Source organism: Sorghum bicolor, chromosome 4, assembly GCF_000003195.3.
Source record: "Sorghum bicolor cultivar BTx623 chromosome 4, Sorghum_bicolor_NCBIv3, whole genome shotgun sequence".
Classification (NCBI taxonomy): domain Eukaryota; kingdom Viridiplantae; phylum Streptophyta; class Magnoliopsida; order Poales; family Poaceae; genus Sorghum; species Sorghum bicolor.
This window is the reverse complement of record NC_012873.2, coordinates 56,806,397-56,827,873: the sequence shown is the minus strand read 5'-3', so window position 1 is coordinate 56,827,873 and position 21,477 is coordinate 56,806,397. Positions and strand designations below refer to the sequence as shown.

Here is a 21,477-nt window from a genome sequence, read left to right as displayed (position 1 = left end):
TTGGGCCTGAAGGATGGCTGCGATGTTGGAGTAAGCCTGCGTAAAAGGTTTGATTCTCCACTGGGGAGGGTTTTCTTGTTGCTCCTGATGGAGGAAGTGCATCAGTTGCTGGGAATCTGAAAGAAAAGTGCAAGATTGGATTTGAAGAGCTTTGACGATAGTTGCTCCAAGGGCGAGAGCTGCTGCTTCACCCATGAGAACAGATCGGTAATTGTGCAGTTGCGCTTTGACATAGATGGCTTGAGGGGGTTGAACCTGAGAATTGAAAATAAAAATGCCTAGGCCTGCATTGTTAGTGTTTATGTTCTGGTTGTCTGGTACCACAGCAACATCCACATAACATCTTGAGCCTTGGAGGCTTGCAGGGTAGGGGCAGAAGTGCGGGGGTGCTTCTTGGTTTTGAGTGGATTCCTGCAAAACCGAGATTTGAATACCCGGAGGTTGAGCAAACTGGGTCGATGACTAAGGAGGGTTGTGCTCATTGTAAGTCATATAGGCTTGTACTGCTTGGAGAACCTGAGGCGGCGTCCATTCCTTCGTGTTGAAATGGTAATCGTTCCTGGCTTTCCAAATGAACCAGAGAGTATAAAGAATTTTGCAGAGTAAAGGTTCAGGAGTATTATCAGTGATGATGAGAGCCAAGGTTGATTAGACACCATCTAATTCTGGAGCGAAGTTGGATGTATTAATGGAGGGATTAGCTGTGAGCCATACCTGTCTGGGTAGAATACAGTGGAAGAATAGATGGGAGTTATTTTTAATCATGTTGCATTTGTCACATCTATTGTTACCTGTGGGAGAGAATCTGGTGGCTCTGTCAACTGTGGCTAGTGCTCTTCGCATAAGCCTCCAGGTGAAAGTTTTAATGATTGGAGGAATAGTAGTGTATTTCCATACCCTGTATAGAATTGTGTTAGCCTGGGGAATAATGCTTATGGCACCTGTCGAAGGAATTTGCACAGTGTTAATAGCAGAGAGATATTTGAAAATAGCTTTTGTGGTCCCCATTTCATCTTTGGCAGAAGTCCATCTCAGAATGTCAATGTCTGCACTGTCAACAACAGGGGTATTTATGATGTGTTGAACCGCTTGATTGTCAAAAGTGTTTGTGAGTAGGGGAATGTTTCATTGGCGAGTGCCTGGGTACCAGAGTTGATTTACAGTGCTGGGAAGAGGCGTCGTTGTGACCGGGAGGAGGAGATGATCATGGATGGAGTCCCCGATATCACACCATGGGGAGGACCAAATATAGCTGTTGCCTTGATGGAGTTGAATTTGCACACTGTCTAAGAGTTCCTGTTTTACCTGCAGGATAGAAGACCAAAAGGCCGATCTGGCTACATTATTAGTAGAGTTCCAAAAAGAAGAGTTAGGGTAATATTTAGCTTTGATTACTTGGGCTAAAAAAGGGTTTTTATTTGTTGCCAAGGTATAAACAGTGTGCATTATGAGGCTTTTGTTGACAAGACGAAGATCTCTTATGCCTAGACCACCGTTTTGACCGGATTGACAGATATCTTCCCAGGATCTGAAGTGAATAGGGTTAGTGGCATTCTCCTCCTGAATTCCTGCCCACCAAAATCTTTTAATAATAGTTGTCAGTTCAGCTATAAAGGATTTGGAGAAGATGATGGTAACCATATAATAAATAGGAATGGTAGAGAGAACCGATTGAATATAGGTAAGTCCCAGAGCCTGTACGTGTGCGACGGCAGCGTCCTGCCCAGCGCCGTGGGCGTCAACCCCATGGTTACCATCCAGTCCGTGGCCTACTGCCTCGCCACGGGCATCACCGAGTCTCTCAGACGCACCCAGGTTCCTCAAAAGATGTAGAGCGTGTTTGGTTCCCCGGCTTAGCCCCTAGCCAGGCTTGCGTAATACAACATGGGCTTGTTTGGTTCCTTGTAAGACCCATTAGCCAGGCTTGCACAAGCCTCATCCGTACAATTTTGATGGCTCCACGGAAACGGTAAAATCCATCGTTCTGTCGAAGCCAGGCTTGGCCTAGCGCTCGTGTGGTCGTCTCACCTCCCGCACCTCGCTCCCTCCTCCTCCTCCAGCCGCACCTCGCTGACTCCCCCTCGCCGGCGGCCGCGGCGGCATCGTTCTCGGAGAGGCACGTCGCGGGACTCAGCGCGGTAGAAGGGCAGGAAGGAAGGAGCGGCAACGAGGGCGGTTCCTGGGCCGCCACCTCGAAAGCGGCGGGCTCCGGGGACTCGGGGCTGCTCCGCGCCGGCGGCGCAGGTGTAGTGGCGACAGCAGGAGCCCTGCCGCGCGTGCCCTTGTCACGGCGCTTAGATGAGGGAGGTGTGGCGGCGGCGGCGGACTCAGCGGCGCGGAGGTGCTCCTCGAAGACCTCGAGGACGTCGTGGATGTGGTCGGTCGGCGGGTGGCCGCGCGCTCGAAGCACAGGCACCCGACAGTCGGCGGGTGGCCGCGCGCTCGGCGACGCGTGCCGCCGCCGCACGCCTGCTGCTGCTCCGGCCGCGGCGCTCCCAGCCACCAGGAACCCGCCACGCGCGCCTGCTGCTGCTCCGGCCGCCGCGCTCCCAGCCCACCAGGAACCCGCCACGTGCGCCTGCTGCTGCTCCGGCCGCGGTGCTCCCAGCCCACCAGGAACCGCCGCGCGCACCTGCTGCTGCTCCAGCCGCCGCGCTCCCAGCCCACCAGGAACCCGCCGCGCGCGCCTGCTGCTGCTCCGGCCGCGGCGCTCCCAGCCCACCAGGAACCCGCCGCGCCTGCTGCTGCTCCCAGCGACCCAGCCCACCAGGAACCCGCTGGTCCTCGGGGCACAGCCCAGCGACGAGGAAGGTGAGAACGAGGTCCGGCATCTCACAAACTCCCCCCACGCAACCAAACAAACCAAAACTTAGCTAGGCTTCAGCAATCACTCCAACCAAATAAGTAGGTATTGGCTTGTGTTAATCTGGTTAAGTGTGACCTGACTCAAAAAGCTAGCCAGGCTTAGAGTAGAACACGAACCAAACAGACCCGTAGCAACACCGTCCTCGTGTCACGCACTATTTCCGTATTGTTCTCCTGGAATTGCTGCAGAATAGCTCTACAGTGATTCAGCGATTCACTATTCGGGTGGCGGATAATAAGTTTGGGTTCGGTTATTATAGTATTTTTTTTGTTTGTACTCCCTCTATTTTAAACTATAAGTCATTCCAAAAATCTTGAAGAGTTAAAATATTTTTAAGTTTGACCAAAATTATAGAGAAAAATACTAAGATTTGTAACATAAAGTAAGTATGTTAAGAAAATATAATTAAGGACGAATCTAATGATACTTAGTTGGTATTATAATAATAATAATTTTATCATATAAATTTGGTCAAATTTAGGATAGTTTGACTCTCTAAGATTCTTGGGAATTTGAGATGGAGGGAGTATTTGACATTTATTATTCAACCATGGCTTAAAAGATTTGTTTCGCAAATTATAATTAAACTGTGTAATTAATTATTTTTTATCTATATGTAATACTCTATACATACGTCCAAATATTTGATGTGATAAAAAATTTTAAATATCTTTGAGAACTAAATCAGGCCAAAATGGAAATGAAACAGATTTATCTTTTCATCTCGCATGTTCTCCTCGTCGTCGCCGCACGTTATCGCCAGCACAGCGAATCTGAATATTCCATTGATAGTTGATAGTTCGTTCGCAGAAAAATACTGTTAAGGCCTTATTTAGTTCACAAAAATTTTCAAGATTTCACGTCACATCGAATCTTTGATCGCATGCATGGAGCATTAAATATAGACAAAAATAAAAACTAATTACACAGTTTATCTGTAATTCGTGAGATGAATCTTTTAAGCCTAGTTACTCTGTGATCGGACAATGTTTGTCAAATAAAAACGAAATGCTACAGTACCCAAAAACAAAAAATTTTGCGAACTAAACAAGGCCTAAGTAATATAGCAGAATAGAACTGCTTATAATTTCGTTCGCTGAAGAATAACTATTCATTTGATCATTGCTAAAATTTGGTTTATATTGAAATGGTGTGAGAGAAAAATATTATTTGTTTGCTGAAAAATATTGCTGAAGAGATCTCTCTTCGTGTGAGATTCATGCTCGTTTAGAAACGCCACGGTAAGTTTTGAAAGCTGTACGTAGTACTGTGCTTTCTTCCTAGAATATACTAGCTAGTCTTAATGTTCGTAGTTTCTCTTAGAATAGAATATACTATTAGTTATTTACGGGCTAAGAATGCTAAGAGGGTTAGTAACACGTTTACTGAGATATTTTAACACAAGCTTATGTGTTAGTTACTGCATGGCAACCTTTGCCTGCACGAGATTAGAGCATCTCCAAGAGCTTAGCTAAAATTAGTAGCTAAATTCTAATGTTTAGCCATTTTGTAAAATAGAAAACTTCTTAAAAAAGAAGAGGTCCACAACAGCCTTGCTATCAGATAGCTAGTGTCAATGGTTGGCTATATATGGCCAACGAAAATCAAGGAATAGCAAACTTTCTATTTTACAAAACCAAATAGCACATTTATTGGAATCTATTTCTCTACTATACAAATTCTAAAAGGCCTTCATAATAAGAATAGCAAAGCTGTTGGAGTTGCTCTTAGGGAAGTAAGGCCTTGTTTAGTTACTAATGAATTTTGTAAAATTTTCCTCCTCATCACAAGGAAGCTTAGGGCACATATATGAAGCATTAAATATAAATTAAAAGTAACTAATTACACAGTTTGTCTATAATTTACGGGATGAATTTTTTTAGCCTAGTTAGTCCATGATTAGACAATATTTATCAAATATAAACGAAAGTGACAGAATGTCTATTTTGCAAGTCTTGTTTAGTTTCCAAAAGTTTTCAAAATTTTCCGTCAAATCGAATCTTTAGACGCATGCATAGAGCATTAAATATAGATAAAAGAAATAACTAATTACATAGTTTGTTTGTAATTTGCGAGACAAATCTTTTGAGTCTAGTTAATCTAAGATTAAATAATAGTTACTAAATACAAACGAAAATGCTACGCTAGCCAAAACTAAAAAATTTCCCCAACTAAAAGACCAAGGCCTAAGCAGATCTGGAATGCGCATGAATCTGCACTTGCTGTTGCAATCGTGTCACATGATTGTAACAATAAATTTTAGTGGCAAGTCAAATGGCACCAAGCACGCTATCAGTTAGCTGATTTTTTTAACTCTTATCACATTGAATATTTAGACTAATACATAGAATATTAAATATATATTGTTTACAAAACTAAAAACATAACTAAAAAATAATTTATGAGACAAATTTTTAAATCTAATTAGTCTATAATTAAATACTAATTATTAAATAAAACAAAAATACTATAATACATATTAAATTTTAACACTCCGATGCAAACACCCCACGGGTACTGTTGGCAGACATGCAGATGCTCATCGGCCACGCGCCAATAATAATCAAGATGAGAGCATCTGCAGCTGCAGGCGATGAGGTTAGGTGAAAAGGAATAAAATATTTTTATTTTAATAAATTGTCATTTTCAGTTCTTTTTTGCAATTTTCTTATTCTCAATTCATTCTTTTTTACAGAATACCTTTTTATTCTATATCTTTAATTCGTTCTATCTTAGTCAACTAGGAGGATCCCGCGCGTTGACACGAATATGAAGGAGAAATATAAATACTTCATTGTACTTTATCGAGTTATCTCTATATAATTTGATTATTAGTAGTCAGTTTTCGAAGAGAAAGACAGTAACTTACGTGGGAGAATAATACTAGTAATATGTGTTTATGATCATATGTAGGTAACTGTATCCACTACTGAAACCATTTGTAAGTGGACATTTAATTGTATAGAGGAGTGGATGAAAATATGACACAAGAAGATGCAAAATAATTAGCTTAATGACGTTTGTTTTTATAGGATATATAATTGTCGTTGTGCCGTAGAGCGAGCCAGCGGCAGCTAAACAAGCAGTCGGATGAAAACGGAACATACCGATCGCTTTCGTTTTTTATATTGTGATAGCGTTTTCGATATTATGATACCATTTTTAAATTTAGCAAACATAAAAAATTATCAGTTTCAGTTAGTTTCCCAACATTTTTAATTATTATTGTACTCTTTAATTATTAAAATGTAAAAATATTTCATATCGCGTTTATTTTCTATATTGTAATTTCGTTTCGACCGTTTTCATCATTGCCTGCACGAGGTGACCTGAACCTGCAGGCTGTGCTATTATAAAGCCTCGGTGCCTCCGCTGTGTTGTTTGTTCCTGACTCCCTGTCCACTTCACTCAAGCTCGGCCGCAGGCCGCAGCCCACGGTTCCACTCTAGAGGACTCTCCGCCCGCACGACGGCACCACGCGAACCAGTAGTCCAGTACAACGCCACACACTCGTCACCAGGACACCGCCATGGGCGCGGGCGACAAGCGGGGACACCCTCTCCTGAGGGGAGGAGCCGCGAACAGGGAGCGGTACACCCACGGCTTCTCGGCGTCCCAGATGACCGCGCTCACCGCCCTCTGCGGCGCGTTGGTGCCGTCCCTGCCGCCGGACCGCCGGAACGGTCACCAGCAGCAGGAGGACGGCGGCCGCGGCGGGGGCAGCGGCGGCAACAAGGACAAGGTCGTGGAGGAGTTCCTCCTCGCCTCGGCCGCCGACCCGCCCGTGCCCGGCGAGGTGGCCGAGCAGATGTCGCGCAAGTGCCTCCCCGAGGCGCTGGCGCTGGTACGCACGGTGCTGTGGCTGCTGGGCACCCGGCTCGGCTCGCTGGCGCTGTGCGGGGCCCGGTCGTGCCTGTCGTGGCGGTTCCCGTTCGTGCGCCGGTTCGACGAGCTGCCCCTGGAGCAGCGGGAGGCCGCGCTCCGGCGGTGGAGCCGGCAGACCCTGCTCCTGCCGCTGCGCATGTTCTTCGTCATTATCAAGGCCATCTGCCTCCACGTCTTCTACTCCTGGGTAAGCCTTCTGCAGCTTTCATTCTAGTGGTCCGCCGGCGCCGCGGTAGACACACAGTGGCTTCCAATCACAACTTGGAAAGGACCATGCTATCACTTTGTCTGAAGATCGCTTTTAGTGAACGCAAGCAAGAACTGTAAGATCAAAGATTATATCAACTGATCAACGAACCCTGACAAGGACGCATCACGCATTGGTTTATTTTTCCATGTTGTTTTTGTTTGATAGAATCCTTTATGCTCCATGTTGTGTGTGTCCTTGCTCTGCAGACCGATGAGAACTCAAAGAATCCGCACTGGCGGGCGATCGGGTACAGCCCGCCGCTGGCCGACGACGAGCCGGCGCCGGCGGAATCAGAGCGTCCCGAGAAGCGTCCCCTCGACGACGGCGTCGTGGAGACGACCAAGGAGACCGACGCGTCCCTGCCGGCGTTGCTAGCGGCGAAGGGCCTCACGGTGGCCGATGACTCGGCGCAGAACGTGTGCAGGGTCGAGTGCGACGTCGTCATCGTCGGTTCCGGGTGCGGCGGGGGCGTGGCGGCAGCGGTGCTCGCGGGGGCGGGGCACAAGGTGGTCGTCATCGAGAAAGGAAACTACTTCACGGCGCGGGATTACACGGCTATCGAGGCGCCGTCGATGGAGCAGCTCTACGAGGGCGGAGGTGCCGTCAGCACGCTCAGCGGCAGCGCGCTAGTCCTGGCAGGCTCTACGGTTGGCGGCGGTACGGCGGTGAACTGGTCAGCTTGCATCAAGACCCCTGACGACGTTCGCGAGGAGTGGGCGAGCGACCAGGGGCTCCCGTTGTTCGCCACCGACGAGTACGCCGCCGCCATGGACAAGGTGTTCGAGCGGCTCGGCGTGACGGCCGGGTGCGCGGAGGAGGGGCTCCAGAACAAGGTCCTCCGCAAGGGGTGCGAGAAGCTCGGGTACAAGGTGGAGTCGGTGTCAAGGAACTCGTCGGAGGGGCACTACTGCGGCAGCTGCGGTTATGGCTGCCGCAGCGGCGACAAGCGCGGCACGGACCGAACGTGGCTGGTCGACGCGGTGAGCCGCGGCGCGGTGATCCTTACGGGATGCAAGGCCGAGAAGCTGCTGCTTGAGCGTACTGGCACTGGCGGCGCGGAGAGCAGGGCGAAGCGATGCGTCGGCGTGGTGGCGAGGAGCACCAACCCGACGATCACGAGGACGCTGGAGGTGCGCGCCAGGGTGACCGTCTCGGCGTGCGGGTCGCTCCTGACGCCGGTGCTGCTGCGCGGGAGCGGGCTCAGCAACCGGCACATCGGCAAGAACCTCCACCTCCACCCGACGGCCCTGGTGTGGGGCTACTTCCCGGACACCATGCCGGACCTCAAGGGCAAGACGTACGAGGGCGGCATCATCACGTCCCTGCACAAGGTGGAAGGCGCTCCGGGCGCGCCGGCCCGCGCCATCCTCGAAACGCCGGCGATGGGCCTGGCCGGCGCGGGGACGCTGTTCCCTTGGGTGTCCGGGAGCGATTTGAAGGAGCGGATGCTCAGGTACGGCCGCACGGTGCACCTCTTCTCCCTGGTGAGGGACCGCGGTTCCGGCAGCGTGCTCGGAGAGCGGCGGGTCGCGTACCACTTGGACGCCACGGACGCGGAGAACATGCGCGAGGGCCTGCGCCGCGCGCTGCGCATCCTCGCCGCGGCGGGCGCGGCGGAGATCGGCACCCACCGCAGCGACGGGCAGCGGTTCGCGTGCAGGGGCGCCACGGAGGCGGCGCTGGAGGAGTTCCTGGACGGCGTGGACGTGGTGCGCGGGCCCCAGTCGAAGGCCGAGGCGTGGAGCCTGTGCTGCACGGCGCACCAGATGGGCAGCTGCCGGATGGGCGTCACGGCCCGGGACGGCGCCGTGGACGCGCGCGGCGAGAGCTGGGAGGTCGAGAGCCTGTACGTGTGCGACGGCAGCGTCCTACCCAGCGCCGTGGGTGTCAACCCCATGGTCACCATCCAGTCCGTGGCCTACTGCCTCGCCACGGGCATCGCCGAGTCGCTCAGGCGTGGCCCGGTTCCCGAAAAGATCCAGTGATACCACCCTCGTGTTACACACCGTGGCCTTGTTTAGTTCACAAAAAATTTGCAAAATTTTTCGGATTTCCCGTCACATTAAATCTTTAGACGTATGCATGAAGTATTAAATATAGATAAAAATAAAAACTAATTGCACAGTTTGATCGGAATTGACGAGACGAATCTTTTGAATCTAATTACTACATGATTGAATAATATTTGTCAAATACAAAAGAAAGTGATATTATTTCTATTTTGTAAAATTTTTTGGAACTAAACAAGGCCCGTATTGTTCTCATGGATAATAAGAAGAAATGGAGATGAAACAGATTTATCTCTTTGAGTTTTGCTTTGGTGATCTCTTCATTAGTTATATTTTCATAGTATACCAACAGTTTTCATAGATATGTGTAAATCTCTATGTAGTTTTAGTTAAACTTGAGATGTTTGACTTTACAAGAAAGTTAGAATAACTTAGACCATGTTCGGATTAGTTTCGCATTCTTAAAAACTAGTGTTTGCCTCTAGTTTATAAAATCTGGATTCTGAGCAAAATCTGTTGAGGGTGTTTGGATCCCAAATTTTAAGAATCTGACTTCATTTATTGTTGTCTGATGAGTTACAAGAAACTGGTAAAAGCTAGGTATCAACAACTTCCTGGTTTTAAGAATCTAGCAAAAACTTGCAGCAAAAACTGGCATGTTCAGATCCAATCCAGTTTCAATAGCCATATTCTTAAAAAAGGTAAAAAATGAAGGAATCCAAACATGACCTTATAATTTGAAACGGAAGGAGCAGCTAGTTTAATGTTTATAGTTTGTTGTAGAATATACTATTAGTTATTTACAGGCTAAGAATGCTAAGAGGTTTGTAACACGTTTATTGAGGTACTCCGTCCCAAAATAAAAGATGTTATGGGATTCAAACTTTGTTCCAAAATATTTGACACTTTCATGTTTCAATACACAATTTTCTTTTCTAAATACATCTCTATATCTATTTCTCTCTCAATCGTGTTTTCTATGCACTAACACATTTTTATATATTCTTAATTCCTGTGTCCAAACCTAAGGACGGATTGAGTACTATATATTAACACAAGCTTGTGTGTTAGTTGGAGGCATCCTCAATAGTACGAGACAATAGCTAGCTTATACATGTCATGTCATTGCCACAATGCTACCTCATTATGTATACCCTACATCGATTTTTTATTCTACATCTTCTCTCCACCCTCTTTCTCATTCTTTTATGAGTAGACTCATAAACTATCTTGTTTTTCAAGCGAGATAGGTGTTAAAATAAAATATAGCTTCTACTTTCTATTTTCTCTCTTTCATGTAAGAAAAATACATAGATTACTGTAAACTAGGCCCTTGTTTAGTTCAAAAAAATTTGCAAAATAGAAATAGTACCTCTTTCGTTTGTATTTGATAAATATTGTCCAATCATGTACTAACTAGCCTCAAAAGATTCGTCTCGTCAATTCCGACCAAACTGTGCAATTAATTTTTATTTTCGTCTATATTTAATACTTCATGCATGCGTCTAAAGATTTGATGTGACGGAAAATCTGAAAAATTTTGCAAAATTTTTTGGAACTAAACAAGGCCTAGGTGAAGTGGCAGGAAAGTTCTCGCTGCTTGTGCTGCATGCAGCCTTTGCGTCCACGAGATCAGGAATGCGCATGCAACCTGCACTTGCAGTCGTTGCAGTCGTCTCACATGATTGTAACGATAAATTTTAGGGCTTGCTTAGATGTCAATTTTTTTTTTAGATTTTGCTATTATAGCATTTTCGTTTGTTTGTGTCAAATATTGTCTAATTATAGATTAATTAGGATCAAAAGATTTATCTTGCGATTTACAGACAAACTGTGTAATTGGTTTTGTTTTCGTCTATATTTAATGCTTCATGTATATGAAGCAAGATTTGATGTGACGGTCTTGAAAACTTTTTGGTTTTTAAGGTGAACTAAACAAGTCTTGTCGCAAGCCAAATGGCACCAGGCACGCTATCAGTTTATTTATTAGTGCCACGATACTGTTGCCAGACAGGCAGATCCTCATCGGCCACGCGCCAATAATAAGCAGGATGAGCACGTCCTCGCCGCTTGCAAACAGATACATTTAGGCCTTGTCTAGTTCGTAAAATTTTTCAAGATTCCTCGTTACATCGAATTTTACGGCACATGCATAAAGCATTAAATATACATGAAAACAAAAACTATTTGCACAGTTCATCTGTAAACCGCGAGATAAATCTTTTGAGCCTAGTTACTCTATAATTGAACAATGTTTGTCAAATAAAAACGAAAGTGCTACAGTGCCGTTTTTCACCGGTTTTTGCCAACTGAACAAGGCCTTACTAGTATAGTACGCACGAAGGGCAAGCTGCGGCTTGCAAAGGCTACGTACTCGTCCAATCGTCCTTGAATGAATCCGTAGAATGGGCGAAGTGAAGATACGTACATAGGTATGGACGTATGGTCGTATGGATGGACTTTCTAGCCGCCCCGCCGAGGGTCGATGGGATCCATGAACATGAATGCAGGTACCACCGTACCAAGTAGCTTTCGACGATATGAACAGGCGCTGACCTCTCGAGCCCAGGGGATCCATGCCACCCTTCAACCAGCGGCGCGCGAGATCGATTTTAATCATATGTTGATATTCGTATCGAGGAGCAGGAGTACGAAGCAATCAGAGGGGATTTCTTTTTAATTTTTATAATCCAATTTTTATTCAATACTTACATTGATTTTAAAGATAGTCTATCACTAGTAGCTAAACTTATTCGGATGTGTCGTCCTGATCCTTAAACTCATAAAACAACCGTTTAGGTATCTAAACTTATTCTGTTGTGTAATCCTGATCCTAAACTCATAAATTTTCCATATAGGTCCTCAAATTTGTTCAAATGTGTCATCCCGATCTTTAAATTTAGTTTTAAATCTCATTTGGATCAAAACGGGACGAATCTAAAAATTATATATCGAAAAATAACTCATAACTTTTCCATATGAACTCAAATAAAGATAAACTTTATATCAAAATTGTAGTCCACAACACGACTTATAACTTTGTAGTTGAATTTTTTTTTAAAATTGAAATCATTTAGGGTCTCAAAATATTTTTTATAAGCTTATATATTTAAAAATTTAAAATTAAATTTTGTGACACTAAACGGTTTTAAATAAAAAACTTTTCAACTACAAAGTTGTAGATTACGTTAAGGGCTACAATTTTGATATAAAGTTTGTTTTCATTCGAGTTTATATGAAAAGTTATGAGTTATTTTTTTGATATAGAGCTTTTAGATCGCTTTGTTTTGACCCAGATTTGATCTAAAACCAAGTTTAGGGACCAGGATGACATAACTGAACAAATTTGAGGACCTAAACATGTGATTTCTAAGTTTAGGGACTGGAATGACACAGGTGAACAAGTTTAGAGACCGGGATGACATAGACGAAAAAGTTTGAGAACCTAAACGATCGATTTGCGAGTAAGGACCAGAATGATATGACAGTACAAGTTTAGGGACCGGTGATGGATTTTACTCTTGATTTTAACTAGAGCTACACCTTTCATGTAAAAAAATATATTTATTCAATAACATATGGAAATATATGATTTTTTTCTAAAAAAATAGTAAGGTCTTGTGCCTGATTAATATGCCCCTTAAATTTTGTATTATTTTCTTGAGCATCTTAACAATCTTAAATAAAAGGCCTAAAAAAGGTTTTTGATCTCATAACTACAACTTTAACATAAAAAATATCTTTGTTTAACATTATATAAAAAAAATCGTGAGGCGACAAGCCCTGATACAAAGTAGCTTTGTGCCTTATAATTTCACTCACTTCAAATGTAATGTTTCATAGGATGATATTGCTCAGATTGACATAATACTGTCAAAAATCCTTTTATCCTGTAGCGGCACAAGTCTGTTGGTCTATAACTGAACTACCAAGTCACGTTTTGCATCGATACATACATCTGCATCGAATGGTATTATCCAAACGTGTATCCAAACTATAAAAAAAAACGAATAAGAAATGTTTGCATCACAATTCCCAGTCCATTCAGAAGCTCGGGCAGTATTATCAGTGAAATAGTGTGGGAGCCACGTTGCGTTATCAATAACTCACAAATATCATGTTGTGCTATCAGGTTACATGGTGGTAGAGGAGTAGTGTTCATGGATCAAGTGGAAAGTCATTGTGCTTGCACTCCATTTGGAGAACTAACAAACACTACAAATGAAGGTAACTTATGGATATGCAATATACAAATGATGTATCTGGATCCTTTCAAAGGTACCCGTGACATGATCTACTAATCACAATATAGGTGGTCAAAATGCATCCAATTCATAGTCACATGTCATCAATGCTAAGGAACGTAGGTCTGATGCCACGATAAACAAGAAAGATGTGGATCCTATCGGAACAATGACAACGCATCAGGCTATGCAAACAAGGAAATCAGTACCTCTAGCACCGACCACCATGTGACGATGACAACTCTACAGGTTGACGACAAGGCTAAAAAAAGGATATTTATCTCATCCTCTCTCTCTAAAGAGAAGTAAAAAAATAGTTAGTGGGTGTCCTATGTGATTTTATAATGAGTGAAGTACACTAGCGGTCCTCGAACTTATTTGACTATGTTATTCTGGTCCCCACATTTGCAAATCAATCGTAAGTTTTCAAACTTGTTTATTTGTGTCCCTAAACTCATAGGTCGATCCTGATCCCTAAATTTACAAATCATTCATTTAGGTCCTCAAATTTATCCAGTTATGTCATCTTGGTCTCTTGATGTTGTGAATGGGCCTTAATCAAAGCTTTGCAGCACAACCTGAGAGCGTGGGGCCTTAACCACATTTGTACACTTGAGAGTGTTGTGGACGTCTTTGTGGGGCGCCAGTAGAGGTGCCGACCTGGGCGTCTAGCAGGGCCTAGCCATGGCTAGCAGCTAGCTAGTTTAGGAAGTGAGGAAGAAAGGAGGAAATTTAGGAGATTGGTTTAGTTATTAGGAGAGTGCGCCAAAGATATAAAGGGCACCTTAAATTCATTTGTAAGCATCAAAGAAGAAATAAACCTCCTTAGGCAGGAGGGTTTCCCTTCGACGACGGCTGCGTGCGGTTCTACTGTTGCCGTCGACGAACCACCCACTGCATCATTGCCTTACTACCGTTGCTTTCCAATTCCCAAATCATGATTGCTCCTCCAATTCCCAACTGCCAATTGTGTTCCAATTTCCAATTGCTCCTCCACTCTCCCAACGATCTCCTCATCCCCATACCATAACAACCCTTTGCTCCTCCACTCTCCCCAACGGATAACAACCCTCCTCCACTCTCCCAACAATCTCCCCATCCCCACGCATAACAACCCTCCTCCACTCTCCCAACAATCTTCCCATCCCCACGCATAACAACCCTTGTGTTCCAATTCCCAACCCCGATTGCACCTCCACTCTCCCAAGTCCCAACAATCTCCTCATCGCCCATCAATCTCCTTATCGCCCCAACAATCTCCTCACCCAATGATCTCCTTATCACCCAAACAATCTCCTCACCCGTAACAGAGCGTGGATAACCTCCCAACAATCTTCCCATCCCCACGCATAACAACCCTTGTGTTCCAATTCCCAACCCCGATTGCACCTCCACTCTCCCAAGTCCCAACAATCTCCTCATCGCCCATCAATCTCCTTATCGCCCCAACAATCTCCTCACCCAATGATCTCCTTATCACCCAAACAATCTCCTCACCCGTAACAGAGCGTGGATAACTTATGCATGTGCATCTTACTTTCTGATGTACCCGAAGGCATTCAAGAACCTCTGGACTACAATGAATTAGAGGGTGTTTTAATCCAAGGACTAAAGTTTAGTCCTTGTCATATCAAATGTCGGGTACTATTAGTAGAATTAGACATAATGTAATTTTAAAACTAATTACAGAAGCCAAGACATATCTGAAACACGATTCAGCATATTTTTTTTATGATTGATGGTGTGAAATCATTATTAACACGAGATCACAACGTTCCTGCCTTGGCAACGTAACAGAATAAACTGGCACTGGCCATGCAGCAGAATAAACTGGCAACGTAGTCCCTGGCAGCATATTTAGCTTCTGCCCTGTGGACCAAAAGGTAAATTGATTTGCAATTGACAAAATAGCAGCTGCCCAATGGCACCGATAAATGTTTATTAACATGAGACCACAAAGTTTCGGCACTAGTGGCAACGTTTAACAGGAGAACTAGGCCAAAATAACCCCACTTCAAAAAAGTTGCAGTTCACGACTTCTGCCCCAATCCAGAATCCGTAAAAGAGCACTGCTCATCTTGTACCAGTGAAAAAAAAAACTTCAGATTGATACACTACAGTTACTTGACGGATGCTTTTACTGCTTTCTCTGCCGCATCATCAAGATCTTCTGCAGTGATCAAAGTCATTCCACTTTCCTGCAAGATAAATACAAATACAAATATCGCCAATAAACATGTATGTTTTCAGACAACAAAGCAGAGTCGAACAAGTAAACTAAGAAGCATGCACCACTATCAGCAACAGCTATTACCTTAAGAATCCTCTTTCCTTGGTCTACATTGGTGCCTTCCAACCGAACAACAACAGGAACCTTCAGGTCAACCTGACAACAGGTGGGAAAATTAACAACAATGTTCTGTACAGGAAAAACCTGAGATAAACATAGCACATATCATAAAAAAAACATGATACTTATGGGGTGTTTCGTTTGACAAATGATGTGATTCCATCAAGGTACCAACTTCTCAGTTCTCACTCAAATTTCTAGTTTGGGGAATGAAATGGGTTGACCCATCACCACTTTATCCGTCAAAAACACATGGCCAGCTTAATACTTCAAATTATAAGACGTTTTGGCTTTTCTAGATACATGGCTTTACCTAGGTATCTAGACATAGTGTACATCTAAGTGCATAGCAAAAGCTACGTATGTGTATCTAGAAAAGCCAAAATGTCTTATAATTTGGGATGAAGGGAGTAAGAAGGAATGGTTTCATCCACAAAAATTCATGGGATGACACCATGATGGACCATTCCATTCTAGGGGTGATTCCTCAAACCAAACACCCCATTAATAAACATGCTGAAAATGCTAAGAAAATGAATAAGAAAACTAGGGCCAAGATGGTGAAGCACCTCCAAATCTAATCAAAAACAGACAAGAAAAACATTACAATATTATCCACACATTTTTATTTTAACAGCAACCACTGGCAGAATGTAGACAGGATGATAAAAAATAGAACCAAACTAATCAAGGATCCATGGCAAGGAATACAAACAGCTCCAAAACAGACTTCATTTGGGGTATGTATATTTGCATGTAGTGACCAAATTATATTTGCAAGAAAACCATCCACAATTGATTAGTGACAATATTACTGTGGAATATCAATAGGCAGAGAAACAAGGTTGAGATAAGTATCTCCTTTTACTATAAGTGCTAAATTTATGAAAACAGAGACATCCAATTTCAGGGAAATAAATAAGTCCCTAGCAGTGAGGACAACTATTGCATGATTCTGTCAGGACAAAAATATGCCAATATTGTCAGGAACCGATGTTGCAAATAAAGCTACAACTACAAAAGGCTAAAAATGTACCTGTTTAGCAGCATTAACAATTCCACTTGCTATCACATCACACTTCATAATGCCCCCAAAAATGTTCACTAGAATTGCCTTCACTCTATCATCTGAAGTCAGTATCTTAAAAGCTTCCACAACCTGGATAGAATAGAAAATTTTTTTATAAGATATGCAGTGTCGAAGAAAAGCTACAATGCCAAAACTGCATCGGGTTTAATATGGATCACAAGGAATTCTATGTCATTCAGGTGCAAATATCTGCAATGTACTAAGGATAAAGAAGAGAAGATCAAGCGTTCATGTAACGATAAAATGGCATCCAATTTATACCTGCCCCTCTGATGCACTTCCACCAACATCAAGGAAATTGGCAGGCGTACCACCATGCAACTTTATAATATCCATGGTCGCCATGGCCAATCCTGCTCCATTCACCATGCAACCAATCTCTCCATCAAGACCAATATAGTTCAAATCTGCTTTGGCAGCAGCGACCTGTACAGGTATTGGTTCCGGTGCTGAGATTATATAACCAAAAAGAAGTACTAGCTAAGAGGCAAGTTCTCATCACAGATAAAGTCTAAAAGGAAGAAAAATGTGCAAAAACACATTAGAAGAAAACTTGACACAAGGAGAGAATGAACAATGAGAAAGATAAGCAATTCTATACCTCCCTGGGGTCTTCCTGAGTTGTATCACGCAGTGCAAATATTTCTTTCTGTCTAAATGCAGCATTATCATCAAAGTTCAACTTTGCATCAGCAGCAACAAGCTTGTTGTCAGCTGTCTCCGCCAGAGGATTTATCTACCCACATCAAGCATCCAAATTATAGCGAAATAAGATAAAAGCATCAAAATGAAGACTATTTATCACTGCATACCTCCAGCAATGTGCAATCACACTTGCAGAAAAGTTCATACAGCTTCTTAATCTGTTCTATAGAAGACTGCCTATCTGCTGCCTTCAGGGCTAGACCATCAACAACTTTAGCTGCATCCTCATCTGTGATTCCTTTAAATACATCAATAGGAACCTGACATTACAATAAATTAAATTTCAACATAAGTAACACAATTTGGAGAAGTATCATGTAAATATGAAACACATAGAGCCATACAATGAGCCCAAAATAATATTGGGGAACTTAACCTTAATAATCATATCAGGATACTTCTCCGCAAGATCTTCAATACTGGTTCCTCCCTTGCTGCAAGCAATAATGAGCTGAAATGGACAATCAGAAATGAGGATAAGAAAACAAAAAACTTGACAAAATATATCATCCATTTCAGAAAGGAGACTGATGATGTGCATTAAGTTACTTAGACTTCATTGATTCAGTCACCACAATGCAGACTTATTCGAAGAACACAAGAAAAGCCCACTAATAGAAATTATAAAATGAAGAGCTAAGTAATATCTGAGATAAATGGCATACCGGACCAGCAGTTTTCCTATCAAGGGTGATGGCAAAGTACATCTCATTAGTAAGAGATAGTTTCTCGCACAAGTAGACCTGCCGAAGAGAATGGAGAGTGTCAACCTCTAGAAATCTTCGACATGCAAGGAAACATTGCAAACTAAAAGTATGAGGTGATGACTTTCATACAGCATGGTCATAAGAACAAAATTATGTAGAACTATTTTGAAATGCATTGAGATCTTGTCTTGCATATTAAAAATAGTAAATATAAATCCATCCACAAGGTTAAGGAGAAAGCCATAGAATGACAGAAACAATTAGATATCATGTACACAGTATGGCCTTAAAGGTACTATTCCCTTTCCCTACAGCAAATATGCATTCTTGGACATTTACACTGTCGAAAAGGTAGAAATTTTACTTCATTTTTTTACAATGTTAAAATAATAAGGATTACATATTATAAAATTACTTTACATGAAAAATCTCGTAACATGAGAGTTATGTTGTCAATCTACCTACTTCTTTATGTATTGCTGGTCATAGTTAAACTTTGATGGGAACTGATCATAAAACAGGTAATATTTACTATTAGAGGGAGTACTCTTTATGACAGTATGGAGCAATCCTGCTGTTAGTATTTCATATGAACATAAGAATGGAGAATGAAGAGAAAATGGATACATATGTTACTTTGTGTTTCACAGAAGAGTCTGAATTTCCTATTATTGACATACTAACTCAGGTGCAGAAGGTGAGAAGGGACAAAACTTGGTAAGTGAAAGATGGAGAACCCACATGATGGAGAACATTTGTAATGTTCTTAGCAGCTCGTAAAAGAAGGTAACGGGTACAAACACAAACAGACCAAGAAGAAATAGTATAGCAAGTTTTACAGAGAGTAAATGAACTAACTTGTAAACGGACCAAGAGCAAACAAGTCGTGAAGCCAATCATGGTTCAAACAGAAACATATAAATAAAAGCAAAAGATGGCCTCAATTAGTAAGTTCTAACCTTGCTCACAATCTTTCCCTCTGGGCCAGTTTGTTTCACAAACAGACCAACAAAAGAAATAGTATAGCAAGTTTTACAGAGAGTAAATTAACTAACAGGTAAACACACCAACAGACCAAGAGCAAACAAGTCATGAAGCCAATCATGGTTCAAACAGAAACATATAAAAGCAAAAGATGGCCTCAATTAGTAAGTTCTAACCTTGCTCACAATCTTTCCCTCTGGACCAGTTTGTTTCGTTACCAGAATCTGGCCTAACATTTTACCTGCAGTACCAGTACGATTCATTCAGCGATTAAAATACATACACAAAACATGACTCAATTGCACAACCTAATACCAGAACCTAACGTGGGAGGAATAACCCACATGAAACCAATCAACCAATAACAATGAATAAACAATCTTAAATTCTGCAATAAATGTGTGAACACAGTGATCTATACACGCAGCAATATTCCTGATACAGATCCACTTAGTTAAACAAGAAAGTAGTCCTGTGCGCTTCAACATACAAGTGGTGTTCATGGTAGCAATAGCACCAGAAAATTCAAAACAAAATTAGTGTATGAACAGAAATTAAGTATGTGTGTGTCCTTCACGTGCGTAGAAAGTAAAATTGGCCTTCTATGTTTTTTATTTTTTTGGCTTTAATCATAAACAAGGGAATGCAAATTGTAATGAAAAATAAGTGTCGTTATCACGAATAGCAACAGCTGATAGGCAAGAAATCTAAGAAATTCTAGGAAGAACTGCTATAGTTTTTTTCTCCTTCATCAAGTCACAGCATGGCAGCAATACATAATGAATTCAATTACTTGCTATAGTACACACTTACTTGCAATCGATTCAGCTTCCTCAGCCTTAACAATATGGACACCACCTTGCAGCCCACTTTTGAAAGTTCCCAGCCCACGGCCACCAGCAAGGATTTGACTTTTAACAACTATCTGCAATGAGAGCACCTCAAGTATGAAACTGTAACTAAATTGCAATGCGCAAACTATAAAATGTCTTATTTTACCTTACATTACAAGCAAGATACATGCTGCTTAGTTATATAAAGAACTTTTTTTCATAAGCATGCATACATCAAAAAGGTCAGAAATATTGCACATAGTATTTTCATTAAGAAAAAAAACATGCATACATCAGAAAGATCAGAAATATTGCACATAGCCTTGAGCAGAAGCAGTATGATAATGTTACATATAGCATGGAAGGTTGTGTCATAACTCCATTTGCATCTAAGATAAATGTGATTGATTTATGCCAAATATAAAATACTGTTTACACCCACCAACTATGAAAATTGTCTTGCCAAACAATAGCCCACATAAAACCAACTTAATTCCAGCACCCGTAAAAGGAAAATTCAGTCATAAATTGATAACAATGCAACCACAACTCATCATAAAATTCTAAGTAAACTACATTCTTCTGGGTCTAGAATCACCATGGTTGTCACATCCAAACCATGGACGACTGGCATTTTGGATCACAGGGTGATAAGATGATCATAATGATGAGTCGAACAACAGAAGATGAGGAAGTTGTGGCGTCATCACCTCTTTCTCGCTGGGGAACATGTTCTTCAAGGCGTCCTTGACCTCCTGTACGGACCCAGCCGCCGCGCCCCTGGGTACGTTGATACCATACTTCCCCATCAACTCCGCGCCCTGCAGACCCAAACAATACACAAACCCTAATCCATCAGCCCCAGCCTCCAAAACAGCACCAATAAATCCCGCACGATACGAGAAAATGGTAGGGCGAAGTGTCGGATCTGGAAGCGCTGGGCACCTGGTACTCGTGGATGTTGAGGCGGCGGAGCTGCTGGTGCTGCCATCTCCCGGCGACGGAGAGGGCGCGCGACGCAAGTTTGCCGAGCGATCCGCGAACCATGGCTGTGGCGACCTAGGCGGGGATGCTCCTCCGATCCGGAAACCCTAAAAGCGTGGAAGACGTCTCTTTCGATTTGGTTTTTTCCCCTTCCTTTACACTCGATTTTCTCTCTCGTTTCCTTTCTTGCGGAAGGGACGAAGGGGGTGCGGCGGCGGGCTGCGGGCCCGCGGGCCGGGGCCCGGTGCAGAGGGGAGGATGGTTCTCAGGTTTTGTTTAGTTTGTAAAATTTTTGGTTTTTAGCTAGTGTAGTATTTTCATTTTTATTTGACAAACATTATCTAATTACGGAGTAACTAGGCTCAAAAGATTCATCTCACAAATTACAAGTAAATTGTATAATTAGTTTTTATTTTTTTCTATATTTAATGTTAAACAATGTCTCACTCATACTTCGTACGTGGGTTCAGTCAACGTGGGCTGCATGTGTCAGTGGCATGGGTTAAGGGGATCGTCACCTCAGATATTTAAACATTAATTTACAATTAATTTGTAGAATAAATTAATTAA

At 42.9% G+C, this 21,477-nt stretch overlaps 3 protein-coding genes across 3 annotated transcripts; 2 read left to right on the top strand and 1 right to left on the bottom strand.

Annotated features, from left to right (window-relative positions):
• LOC110434829 (uncharacterized protein C10orf95-like) lies at positions 1,747 to 3,059 on the top strand. The gene is made up of 3 exons (XM_021459570.1): positions 1,747 to 1,815; positions 1,998 to 2,811; positions 3,055 to 3,059. The coding sequence occupies exons 1-3, from the start codon at positions 1,747 to 1,749 to the stop codon at positions 3,057 to 3,059; spliced, it is 888 nt and encodes a 295-aa protein (XP_021315245.1).
• On the top strand, positions 5,603 to 9,068 carry LOC8072489 (long-chain-alcohol oxidase FAO2). The gene is made up of 2 exons (XM_002454143.2): positions 5,603 to 6,938; positions 7,208 to 9,068. The coding sequence occupies exons 1-2, from the start codon at positions 6,396 to 6,398 to the stop codon at positions 8,984 to 8,986; spliced, it is 2,322 nt and encodes a 773-aa protein (XP_002454188.1). The 5' UTR covers positions 5,603 to 6,395; the 3' UTR covers positions 8,987 to 9,068.
• LOC8066155 (succinate--CoA ligase [ADP-forming] subunit beta, mitochondrial) lies at positions 15,125 to 21,148 on the bottom strand. Its single transcript, XM_002452426.2, has 12 exons — positions 20,869 to 21,148; positions 20,634 to 20,744; positions 19,904 to 20,015; positions 19,267 to 19,331; positions 18,065 to 18,142; positions 17,776 to 17,850; positions 17,507 to 17,659; positions 17,296 to 17,430; positions 16,956 to 17,120; positions 16,641 to 16,763; positions 15,569 to 15,640; positions 15,125 to 15,452 (listed from the first exon to the last, which is right to left on the bottom strand). The coding sequence occupies exons 1-12, from the start codon at positions 20,968 to 20,970 to the stop codon at positions 15,375 to 15,377; spliced, it is 1,269 nt and encodes a 422-aa protein (XP_002452471.1). The 5' UTR covers positions 20,971 to 21,148; the 3' UTR covers positions 15,125 to 15,374.